Source organism: Pelodiscus sinensis, chromosome 16 (assembly GCF_052426305.1).
Source record: "Pelodiscus sinensis isolate ZL-2025 chromosome 16, ASM5242630v1, whole genome shotgun sequence".
Taxonomy (NCBI): domain Eukaryota; kingdom Metazoa; phylum Chordata; order Testudines; family Trionychidae; genus Pelodiscus; species Pelodiscus sinensis.
In genome coordinates, this window is record NC_143067.1 from 28,000,807 (window position 1) to 28,013,772 (window position 12,966).

At 43.1% G+C, this 12,966-nt stretch overlaps 1 protein-coding gene across 1 annotated transcript in view; it reads right to left on the reverse strand.

The window, feature by feature from the left end:
* ATP10B (ATPase phospholipid transporting 10B (putative)) overlaps window positions 1–12,966 on the reverse strand; it is a 110,664-nt gene that overhangs the window by 72,839 nt on the left and 24,859 nt on the right. The window contains exons 2-3 of the mRNA XM_025178505.3: window positions 11,930–12,134; window positions 5,243–5,328 (exon numbers count right to left, since the gene is read on the reverse strand). Coding sequence (XP_025034290.3) covers window positions 5,243–5,328; window positions 11,930–12,134 — 291 coding nt within the window. The remainder of the gene's footprint in view (window positions 1–5,242; window positions 5,329–11,929; window positions 12,135–12,966) is intronic.

Consider the following 12,966-nt stretch of genomic DNA (forward strand, 5'->3'; position numbering starts at 1 on the left):
TCGGTGGGAAATTGCTTAAAATAATTCTGGTTTCCCATGATTAGGATTCTAAATTGTCTTAAACCATAGCAAAACTAAAGGGAAGAACTCAAGCCTCATTGATCATTACATGCATTAAGCTTCAGTGAATATTTTTTTACTGAAGATTCTTCCCTCTGTCCTTGGACCAGCATGATGAAAACCACTGAATGGATTCTGCATTCAGTAAGTTCAGGGCAGCTAACAGGGAGTTTCGTGAGGCAGTTCTCCAGGTGAAGAAGGAGCAATTATGGGACCTGTGGGGTAAGTGGCTGTCTGTAGTGTGTGTGTTGGTGTTTGTGGGTATGGCAGATCCCCCCATGCTTTATGAAATGGACTTATGCACATAAATATACATAACTCAAAGGTGTTTTCAGCAAATTATTTCATGTAAACTATCAATCTTCATGTCATAATCCGCTGGTTCTGTCTATCTTATTTTGGTGTGTGTATCATTCTTGTGTGTAAAATTAGACATGGAGCAGGGAATACTTCATGGATTTTAAATGTGTGAATGAATGTCATTAAGGCAGGCCTCAGTGTCTAGGCAATCATATGCAAATAGCCTTTTGTCTTTAAGTCTTAGCAGTGGTTGGTAGGGAGCAGCCAGGTGGCTCCCCATTGAATAGGGAATTCTTTAAAAAGAATAGGAAGGTAGGAATCTTTTGTCTTTGGGCTGGCTGGACACACCCAGGGAAAGTGAACCAGAGATTCCAGGGGAAATGGAGATTTCCCTGGTTTGAAGGTGCAGCTGGAACAGAAACAGTTTTAAGGTGAGTTTGTAATAAATTCATCATGGGGATTTAGAGTTAGAATTAGCTAAGCATTTTTTGTTACTTTTGATTTCTAATCTACTTTGCTCTGCCTGTTCTCACTTATTACCACTTAAATCCTGCTGCTTGTACTTAATAAAATCACTTTTACTTACTATCTTGCCCAGTGTAAATATTTATTACACGTGGGAGTAATCAGTGTGTACATTCCCCCTTTCATTGTTAAAGGGGGCTTACCTAAATCAATCTTTGGGGTTTGATCCCATTTGGGGAGTGGTATCCCAGAAAGCTGAGCCAAAACTGGATCTGAACAGGTTCATCATCTGTACTGCTTCTCAATGGGAGGGGAGAGGGGAAGGCAGTGATCTCAGTTTGTTGCCTTGGCTGGGAGACACCAGCAGGGCTGGGCCAGCGGGACCAAGAGGTGAGACGCCCCAGAGAGTGGGAAGGCGAGTGGCAATAGCCTTGTCAGCACTCCGGAAAGCCCCCCAAAGGGGTTTTCTGTGACCTCACTCCATCACAGGGGATTACTTGCTGGTTGCCTGAAAGATACAGTGTGCTGAGCTTGTGCTTGTCTGTTTATTTCTTTGTTTGGAGATTCATGTGCTGAGCTGTTTGTCTGAAGCACTGTGCGCTGAGGTTGGCGGTTGGAAGCTCTGATGAGGATTTGAAATCTAGAAACCTCTGTTCATTGATCAAGCCTTAACCAGGGGATGGGGCTTTCAGTAAGGCCAGGGCTATATAAAGACCACGAGTAAGCGACCAGGGAGCTTTGTGAACAGGATCAGCTAACAGGAATTTTTGTCAGTGAGTTTAGAGGGGGAGTTGGAAGGAGTCAAGATACATTTGGCATTCTTCAAAACTTTTAAATTAAACTAAAACCAAAACTACTTGATTTGAATAAAAACCCAATCAATAATCTAATTCTCCGTAGGAGAGAATGCAGGCAGAAGCCCAGCAGCAGAGTGAGGGCTATCCTATTTATTGCAACCAATGTAGCATCTATGATTACCTGACCTATGCACAGATGGTGTATGCATGCATTCAATGCAAGAAGCTCCTGGTCCTCAGAGATTGTATACAGGCTTTAGAGGCCAGGGTGGCTGAATTGGAGGAGCTAAAAGAGGCAGAGAGATACATAGATGAGGCTTTCTGGGACACAGTAGAACTGTCCCACCTCCAGTCAAACGGCCACTGTGCTGTTAAGGAGGATGAAAGACTCAGGGGAGGAGAACAGTCAACTGGAGCAGAGGATAACCATCCCATAGTTGACAAGGAATCCTGTGGCACTTTATAGACCTATTGGAGCATAAGCTTTCGTGGGCAAAGACCCACTTCATCAGATGCATGTCAATCCCATAGTTGCCTCCTTCCAGATGATGTTGTGGTATCCTCCCACACTAAGGATACCTCTCTGGGAGAGGGAACTCCAGTCATTAGGAAAAGGAAGGTATTAGTAATGGGGAGTCCATCCTTAGAAACATAGATAGCTGGGTTTGTGATGACCAGGAGAACCATATGGTGACTGCCTACCTGGTGTGAAGGTTGCAGATCTCTCAAGACATCTAGAAAAACTTATGTGTAGTGCTGGGAAGGAGCAGTGGTCAAGGTACATGTAGATACCAATAACATACAAAAGGGTAGGGGAGAGGATTTGGAGGCCAAATTTAGGCTGTTAGGGGAAAAAATGAAATCCGGGGCCTTTATGGTAGTGTGTTCTGAAATGCTTCCAGTTCCACATGCAGGGCCAGGTAGGCAGGCAGAGCTTTAGAGTCTCAATGCATTGATGAGATGATGGTGTAGAGAGGAGGGATTCAGGTTTATTAGGAACTGGGGCTCCACTTAAACCAAAATGGAACCAGACTGCTGGCATTTAACATTAAAAAGGTCATAAAGCAGTTTTTAAACTTAGGGCTGGGGGAAAACCGATGGGTGCAGAGAAGCACACACATCAAACAGAGACATCTGTTAGGGGAGGGTCTATTAATAGACATTCTCTATGTTCTAGCCAGAAGGAGAGAATGGAAAATGATATATGGATCAGATCAGATGAGACACAGTCAAATGAAAAAAAAGAGTCTAACACATCAGGAAATGGCAGATAGAGAAAAAGTGACACATTTTTGAAGTGCTTATACACAAACTCTAGAAGTCTAAAAAATAAGATGGGTGAACTACAGTGCCTCGTATTAAAGGACAATATTGATATAACAGGCATCACAGAAACTTGGTGGACTGCAGAAAATCAATGGGACACAACAGGTCCTGCTGGTGGGTGAATGGAACTATATGGGAAAGAAAATGTAGAATCAAATTCAGTAAAAACGTTAAATGAACCAAAATGTTCCATAGAATCTTTGTGGATAGTAATTCAATGCTCCAATAATAAAAATATAGCAGTAGGGATATATTATCGACCACCTGACCAGGACAATGATAGTGACTATGAAATGCTAAAGGAGATTAGAGAGTCTATCAAAATAAAAAACTCAGTAATAGTGGGGGATTTCAACTATCCTCATATTGACTGGGTACACATCCCCTCAGGACGGGATGTAAAGATAAAATTTCTTGATACCTTAAATGACTGCTTCTTGGAGCAGCTGGTTCTGGAACCTACAAGGAGAGAGGCTATTCTTGATTTAGTCCTTAGCAGAGCACAGGATCTGGTTCAAAAGGTAAATATAACTGGACTTCTTGGAAATAGTGACCTTAAAGTTGTAAAATTTAACATCCTAGTGCAGGGGAAAACACATCAGCAGTCTAACACTGTGGCATTTAATCTCAGAAAGGTAAACTACACAAAAGTGAGGAGGTTAGTTAAAAAGAAATTAAAAGACACAGTGACAAATGTAAAATCTCTGCAAGCTGCATGAAAACTTTTCAAAAACAACATAATGGAAATCCAACTTAAATGTATACCCCAAATTAAAAAATAGAGTAAGAGAACCAAAAAAGTGCCACAATGACTTGACTTAATGAAGTAAAAGAAGCAGTGACAGATAAAAAGACATCATTTAAAAAGTGGAAGTCAAATCCAGGTGAGGAAAATAGAAAGGAGCATAAAATCTGTGAAGTGAAAAGCCAAAAGGGAGTTTGAAGAACAGCTAGCCAACTCCCTCCAAAGTAATAGCAAAATGTTTTTTAAGTAAATCAGAAGCAGGAAGCCTCCTAAACAACCAGTGGTGCCCTTGGACAATCAAGTTGCTGAAGGAGCCCTCAAAGACTATAATGTCACTGCAGTTAAACTAAGTGAATTCTTTGCTTCAGTCTTCACGAGGCATACCGGAGTGGTAGACAAAGGCTTCCCTTGTCGACTGCGCCATGTCTAGACTGCCGCGCTGTGCCGGATCAGCTGATCATCAGCACAGTGCGGTGGCCATTTTTATTTTAATGAAGTGGGGATTATTTAAATCCCCGCTTCATTGACTATGCTGGGTAAACTAGTTTATATGGCTCCGTCGATGGAGCCATGTAGTCTAGACGTATCCACAGTGATTACACTACAATAGAAAAATTGGCCCTTGCTGTATTATATAGACCTCTACTACCATTCTACAAACAGGAATAAAAAATTAGAGGCAAATTCTTTCCTCACGTGCACATATTTTACATTATATAATCTCATTGATCTCAATGGAATTACTCTTGATTTCTACTACTATAGGAAAATGATGCCAAATTAGTTCATTCCTGGATGCCTTTTATTTCCTGTCGACATATAGGGTGTGTGTAGACTACAGGGTTTTGTCAACAAAAGTGGACTTTTGTTGACAAAAGTATACCTGCGTCTACACTACCGCCGAGTTCTGTCAACACAACGTCAACAGAACTAAGTAGTTTTGTCGATGGTGGTAAACCTCATTCTAGGAGGAATAACTCCTTTTGTCGACAGAGTTCTGTCGACAGAAGGCATTATTGCATCTATACTGTCCTTTGTGTCTACACTCTCATGTCGACAAAGCGGCTTGCTTTGTCAACAGAACTGGATGTAGTCTAGACGCTCTTTGTTGACAGAAACTTTGTCGATAGAATCTGTCGTCTAGCCATACCCATATATAAAGAAACCAGAACTTTGAATCTGTACCCCTTTGAACATTAGCAGATATTTAGATTCAGAATCTGGCCCAGGTTAGTGCTTCTGGTGTTGGTTCCAGGTCAGATTTAAAATTTAAAAGGACCTATATCTGGGTACAGACATAGCTGAAGTTTCATGAAGAGGGTTCATGTAATTCTGACAACATTGAATCCAAACCCAAATATTGGCATTGACATAGCCACAAATGCCAAATCCCATCTACATTGGACCTAGAACACAGCTTCCAGAGCCCACATTTAGGTAACAGTGCAGCTTTTAAGCCCATTACTTTCTGAAAAATAACTTTAAAAATGGTACTTTGAAGCTCAGAGGTGATTGAACACATTTATAGAAACAAATAGCAAGTACTTACACATAACCTTTGAATTTATTGAGATCATTATTTGGCTTTTCACAGACTATGGTGTTTTGGAAAATTTCTGGATCAAATGGAGTGTTCTACAAAAGAAAATGCATTGGGAATTAAGTCAAATAATAACGTTTAAAATCCAACAATCAGAACACCTCACTGCAGTCATAACTAGCTTAGAGATAGTCTGAGTTTTATGGAACTATAGATTTAATCTGACAAAGCACTTAAGCATGTGCACAAGATAAATTCCATACTAAGAATGAAGAATATGTAGATTTATTGTTCCTGTCTGCAACTAGTAGTGGTTGTAGTTTACCATCATTTAAAGGATACGACAGATTCTTCCTGTTTCTTTCTTATCTGCCAGTTACTTTAAGAGGAGAGAAATCTAAACTGGGAAGAGGTGGTATTGCTATTCATATTAAGACATATAAAAGAAAATACCACCCTCCTCCCCACATGTTATGAGCTAATAATGTTGGAGAAAAAATGGAAGGGGAAAATGCAGACATTCTCTACCCTTTTCATCAACATTTAGAAGTGTTCAAAATTTCCTAACTGACTTGGCAATTTCTAGCAAAATATTTGAAAAATCTAATTGAATTAAGTTTAAGTATTTTTGAGGTCCTTCATCCTAAAAACAAAGTTTATGTACTATTTTGGGCTAAGATTGTATGTAACCTCTCTGGGTCAGAAGGAAAGAAGATGTGATTTAAGGCCTGGCTGGACAAAATGGAATAACATGCAAGATAAGAATGGACTTTTGGGAAAACACTTACAAAGTGGATTTCCTGGGAAATACCTAAGGGAGGTCAGTACAAGTTCTCCACCTCCAGTGGGTCTCCTCGAAGGACCATGAGGTAGATTTGCCCTGAACTGTAACAATGATGATATTCTGTTTCCTCATAGCATCAGTTATGCCAGTGGTACTCAACCTTTTTTTAATTCGTGATCCCCAGAGCTGGGAAAATTTTGGTTGAGGCCCATTTAATTTAAAATGCCAGTCTGCTACCCTGCCACTTGCTAAGCCAGGAAAACAATTGAGACCCCCCAGTTGCACACAGCTGAGTTATGATACAAGTAACCTCTTTTTAAATATAATAAAATAAATATATTCTTTCATTTGCAAAGAGAACTAGCTATAATTTTGGACTGTTGTAATCAATTGAGTATATAGTCTTAAGAATGCAAACTAATAGTAGGTTGCAAATCTATTAAGTGGAAATTTTAATTAGAACCAATCTTTTAAACAGTGAAACAGACAAATAAAACTGTTAGATTAATAGAAGATTGTATTAATTGAAGCATTAGGAGATGAACTGAAACCACAGATCTTCTCACATTGAAAATGGTAGGGAGAATTCAGAATATGCAGCAGCTAGATCAGGGGTGGGCAAAATCAAGCCCAGGGATTAGATCTGGCCCACCAAGCATTTCTCTCTCTGGCCTGACCAGATGATTAACAGAGTGTGCATACTCAGCCAGCAACATGTGTTCACCTGCCCCTTCCAAACCCTTGCTCCATCCTGCAGTGAAACTGCTCCCAGGATTCTCCTGCTAGCTGTGCAGAGCAGGGGAGGTGAGTATGGAGGGGAGAGAGAAGTGCTGAAGTCAAGGTGTCCCCCACCCCTGTATCCCATCTCTGTAGAGCAGGAACTGGGGACAGAGATACACACAGCGGGGCTGCTCCAGTCTCAAACATGGATGGAAAGTGACTCAGAGCAGTGCAGCACAAGGGAAGGGAGAAACAACAGAATAGGACAGATTTCCCTTAAAGAGACAGAGTGTGTCTTCTCTCAGAAACTTACCCAGCAGCAGCCAGCACAAACTCTCTGTGTCATTGACATACACCCCCAGCCTGTGTGGGTATGGGGGGGTGGTCTGTGACAAACACAATCTGTATAATAAAGTCTGTCTCTCACACAAGAAGTGTCTGTCTTTCACACTCACGCAACTCTCTTTTTCTCTCTCTAGTCCCCAGCTTCACCCCTCCTGCCCAAGTTAGCCCACAACTAGGTACCAAAATTTGTGAAGTGACCACCCTGTGAAAATTATTGCCCACCTCAAGCTAGATAATAGCTAACACACAATGTAGTTTATTATCCTCTACCTCAGAGGTGAGCAATAATTTTTGAAGGGGTGGCCATTTTGGAAGTGGTTACAAGCCACCCCAGCTGGGGTGGGGCAGGGCCTTTACAGAGAAACAAGTGAAAGGGCTCGTGCCACCTCTGTGGATCCTAGGCAATGTGTTAGTGGTGGGGCCGGGAGCTGCAAGCCCTTTCAACTCCTTCTATTTTAGCAGGTGGGGAAGGCAAGCCCTTTACATGGAAGCAGTTGAAAGAGCTCACAGCTCCAAGCCCTGCTGCTAACACATTGCCTACGAGCTGCGGGGGAGATGTGAGCCCTTTAAATAGAAGTAGTTGAAAGGGCTCATGTGTCCCTGGCTCCCAGGCAATTTGTTATCGGGCAGGACAGGGAACTTCCGTGTGGGCCAGATAAAAGACTTAGGTGGGCCTGATTCAGCCCACTGACAGGCTCTTGCCTAGCCATGCTCTACCTTGATATCTGGAACAAAAGCTAGTGGAAAGGCAAGTTATTTAAAAGAAACAACAGATCAGTACATACTAATATAGGGCTTGATGCGAGGGTGTTTATTGCCCTTAACTTCCATTGACCGTATTGGGAGGTAAAGGTGCTCAGTCCTTTGGAAGAGAGGGCATGTCTACACTACAGCACTAAATCGAACTAACTTAGTTTGAATTAGTTAATTCGAACTAAGCTAATTCGAATTAGCGCATCTAGACTTAAAAACTAGTTCAAATTAGCATTTTGCTAATTCGAACTAGCATGTCCACACTGAGTGGACCCTGAACCGAGGTTAAGGATGGCCGGAAGCAGTGCTGGCAGGGCATCAGATTAGGACTTACAGCGTGGAGCTGCTGTCTCAGGCTAGCCGAGGGCTGTGCTTAAAGGGACCCGACCCACCCCAGACAGACAGTTCTCAGGGGTTCCCCGCTTGCAAAGCAGTCCTGGCTTGGAGTGCCCTGAGTGCCCACACTCGGCACATCACAGCACTCAGCCATCAGCCCGGCTGCACTTGCCACAGGCTGCCATCCAGGGAGGGGGTCAATCAGGGGGCTGCAGGAGAGCTTCCACCACGAGGAGCCCGCAGAGCCACCCCAGTCTTCCTCATCGGGGGCTCGTACCCCATTCCTCCCTCACCTCCTTCCACTTACCCCTTCCTAGCCCCCCTTCCTGATGTACAAAATAAAGGACACGTGTTCAAAAATAGAAACTCTCTTTATTGAACAAAACTCGGGGAAACTGGGAAAAGGAGGTGGGACAGGGGAAGAGAGAGGGTGGGAGAGGGGAGGGCAACTAAAATGATCAGGGGTTTGGAACAGGTCCCATATGAAGAGAGGCTAAAGAGACTGGGACTTTTCATCTTAGAAAAGAGGAGACTGAGAGGGGATATGATAGAGGTCTATAAAAGCATGAGTGGTGTGGAGAGGGTGCATAAAGAAAAGTTCTTCATTAGTTCCCATAATAGAAGGACTAAAGGACACCAAATGAAATTACTGGGTAGCAGGCTTCAAACTAACAACAGAAAGTTCTTCTTAACAAAGCAAATAGTCAACCTGTGGAACTCCTTGCTGCAGGAGGCTGTGAAGGCTAGAACTAGAACAGAGTTTAAAGAGAAGTGAGATCAAGTCATGGAGGTTGGGTCCATGGAGTGTTATTAGCCAGGGGGTAGAAATGGTGTCCCTGGCCTCTGTTTGTGGAAGGCTGGAGATGGATGGCACGAGACAAATGGCTTGGTCATTGTCTTCAGTCCATCCCCTCCAGGGTACCTAGTGTTGGCCGCTGTTGACAGACAGGCTACTGGGCTAGATGGACCTTTGGTCTGACCCAGTACGGCCATTCTAAGCTCAGGGCTCAGGGTCGGGGGTCTCAGTGGACCACCTTGATTTTCATGCCAACCTGCTCCTGGGTGGTCAGGCTGGCAGCTCTCCTGCCCTAGACGGCCACTTTCCTGTGCCTAGTGCGGAGGTCATGGATGAGGTCCACGATGTCTGCACTGGACCAGGCGGGCACCCACCTCTTGCGGACCTGGGCAGGCTCCCGGGAGCCGCCAGCCTGGTCCCGGGAAGAGGCAGAGGGCTGGGTGGCAGCGGGTGGCTGGCTCGAGCCGTGCCAGGTGCAGGGTCTTCTGGCTGGGTGCTGGCAGGCTTGCACCTGGCATGGGCACCGTAGTCAGCCCGCGCCCCTTTAAGGGCTCTGGGGCCGGGAGGGGGGGCAGAAGAGTTTCCCTGGTAGTGCCCAGAGTGGCCACCAGGGAAAGCTGGGGAGGGCTAGCCTCCCACTAGTTCGAATTAAGTGGCTACACAGCCCTTAATTCGAACTACTTAATTCGAACTAGACGTTAGTCCTCGTAGAATGAGGTTCACCTAGTTCGAATTAAGCACTCTGCTAGTTCGAATTAAGTTCGAACTAGCGGTTCGCATGTGTAGCGCCTATCAAAGTTAATTCGAACTAACGTCTGTTAGTACGAATTAACTTTGTAGTGTAGACATACCCAGAGAGATCAGTGAAGGATTGAGTTCTTATTCTTTAAAGACCTATCATCTGGAATTGTCTTGCTGTTCAGAGTAATAGTATGGGCTTGGGGGAACGAAACATAAAATGTTAAATTGCTGAGAAAACATATTTCTTTGTTCTCTCCCCATCCTTTCATAGAAATTTTCATGTAAGTACACCTTAAATCACAAATTTCATATGATCTTATGGAGCATTAACTTCCTTAGACCTTCAAGATCTATGAGGAATGCCTTTTATGACAGCTAATATCTTAGGAGTCCCCACTGAATTAAATGAAGGGGATGGAGTAGGGATAAATTTGCTTCTAAAGCTACTTAACTCAGGGGTGGGCAATAAGTGGCTCAGTGCTTTATTTATCTATGTGTTCACAGGTAGAGATGCTTGCAATTCCCATTGGCTGCAGATAGCCCTTCCCAGCCAATGGGAGTTGCAGGAAGTAGCACAGACAGGGACACTGCTTCCTGCAGCTCCCATTGGCCAAGACAATGATCCACGGCCAACGGGAGCTGCGAGTGGCTCTATCTACCAATGCACAGGAAAATAAAGTGTTGGTGGCCCACCAGGGGCTAACCCTGGTGAACCACATTTCCCATTCTTAACTTAACTACTGAACTATTGAAATGAATTAAAAATGAAATGAATTAAAAATTAACTACTGAACTATTGAAATGAACAAAAAACAAAACATTAATATTTTTGTGCTAAAAATATTTGGAGATTTGTGCAATAATGGTTACTATGTTTGTGCATTATGGCTATTCTCAATTTCTGCTCACAAAACTATTGATATTCAGTTACAGGAATTATCTATATGTTCTTTATTTTTACCCCATTTGCAATTATAGCTCCCAATGAAACAAGTTTTTTCCATTCATTCTGATGTATCTGATTAAATTAGTTTTGTCTTATTTGACACCTCTCACTAGTCATTTAAGAGTATTCCTTTAAGGTCAAGCTCTCTCACTTTTAGGATTTATCAATTTCTTCTGAGAAAGGAACAATGATCTATGCAAAAGTGTGAACAACAAATATTTAATTTCTCACCTCTGTATATTCAAGCTGATGACTAAGCAGCCAATCTTCAATTTTAGTTTAAATTAAAATTTGGCCTAATATCTTAAAGAATAATATATTGTACTCTCAAGCAGGGCCATTCACAAAGTTATTTTCAGCTTACTGTGCACTAGAACTGCTTAATATATGTCAAAGTGATGTATAGGAACCTAACCATAAAAACTCAAAGGCCATAAGAGAGTCTGGGAATGAAACATACACCTATTCTCTCTTGCCGAAAGACTGAATTGGGAGGGGTGTATTAAATGTCATTCATAATTGTCTGCAGAGTGCATCCAACACTTCTAGCTACATACAGACTGGCATGATTTTCCGCAAATGCTTTTAATGGAAAAGTTTTTCTGTTAAAAGAATTTGCGGAAAAGAGCGTCTAGATTGGCACGGACGCTTTTCCGCAAAAGCACTTTTTGCAGAAAAGCGTCCATGCCAATCTAGCCACAGTTTTGCGGAAGAAAGCCCCAATCGTCATTTTCGCCATCGGGGCTTTTTTGCGCAAAACAATACCGCGTTGTCTACACTAGCCCTCTTGCGCAAAAGCATTTGTGCAAGAGGGCTTTTGCCCGAATGGGAGCAGCATAGTATTTCCTCAAGAACACTGACAATCTTACATGAGATCGTCAATGTTCTTGCAGATATTCAAGCGGCCAGTGTAGACAGCTGGCAAGTTTTTCTGCAAAAACAGGAAGTAGAATACCACTTGCAACCCAGAAGGTACTGTCATTAGTTCCTACAAGCAGGAAACAGAATAATATATGCGCTTATTTGTGTTACACAACATTCATTTATATTTGTGCACTTCTGTGACACACCTACACAAACCTGTTAAAGCACTCTGCTGCTTATCATACTATACATTCAAGCCCTGAGATGGCGTGCATCTATGACTCTGTGAGACTGAGCAAGTATTATTCAGCTCTTCAGAATGTGCTTATATTGTATTTCATGAAACTAGTTGTCATGGAAACAGAGGCAGAAAATCTTGAATATTCTTTGTCATATGTCCTACAGGGCTACCTGATTAGAAAATCCTTTCACAACTTGTCGTTGTTTAAGATTGGTCTCCCCATCGAGGTTTGCAGTCTCCAAGTGACAGATCCCATTCTGATCAGAGGAGAACAGTAACAGGATATCGGCTGGGATGATCTCATTACATTGCAGCTGCACAAAGTCTCCCACTCGCACATCTTTCCAGCACTTCTCAACATAGTCTTGCTCTTTCCTGTTGAGTTAAAGAAATGCCACATTTGAATAACCACATTTGGAGCAAAAGCTAGAACTACCAGCTCCTTATGAAAAGAAAACCCAGCTATACCATACTTTAGGTTTTGGTGCCTGTGATGTGGGGGGCTGGAGGGGGGAGAAGGTGTTCTATCTACTCTTTTGGCTCTGAATTCACTCTGGTTTTGCATTCACTGTGTTATGCTGTGTGTGACCCCTACTGCCCTATGCTGGTCTGCAGAGACTGTGTGTGTCTATGGCAGATAGACAATGGCCCAGCCCCTTCACAGCTGGCCAGGGAAAGGAGTTTGAACAAAGGAGGGGGTGTGACTGCCTGGAGAGAATGAGTGACTGGTGGCTGGGGGAAGGAGCATTCTTGTCTGGGGGAAGCATGAAGGAAGCAGACTAAGTCCAGTACAGGGGGATTCAGGGGCCTGTAAACCCCTTCCCCCCAAGAAGACTAAGGCTGTCTGCCCTGGCTCCTATGTCAACATCGAGCCTGTGCTGGGCTGTATCTCAGAGAAGCAATAAACCCTGTTTACTCTATAGCTGGAAGAGAGTCACATCAGGCTGCGAAGGAGCATGCAGGGTCGGGGACTCCCGGACGCGCAGTCACAGTGCCCAGGAAAACACAGAGCACTAAACTGTAGTCTCATAGCATCTCTTCTGCACACCTTACGTTGGAAAGCAAGTTGTGTAACAATAGTATCTTTAACCAAAGTAAAATGATAGCATCTTGATTGTTTAAGGCACTAGCATCACTCCATGTCATTTAGTATTCTGCTAAAAAATATTAGGTCTATACGCCTCACAATGATGGACACTTTAAAAAA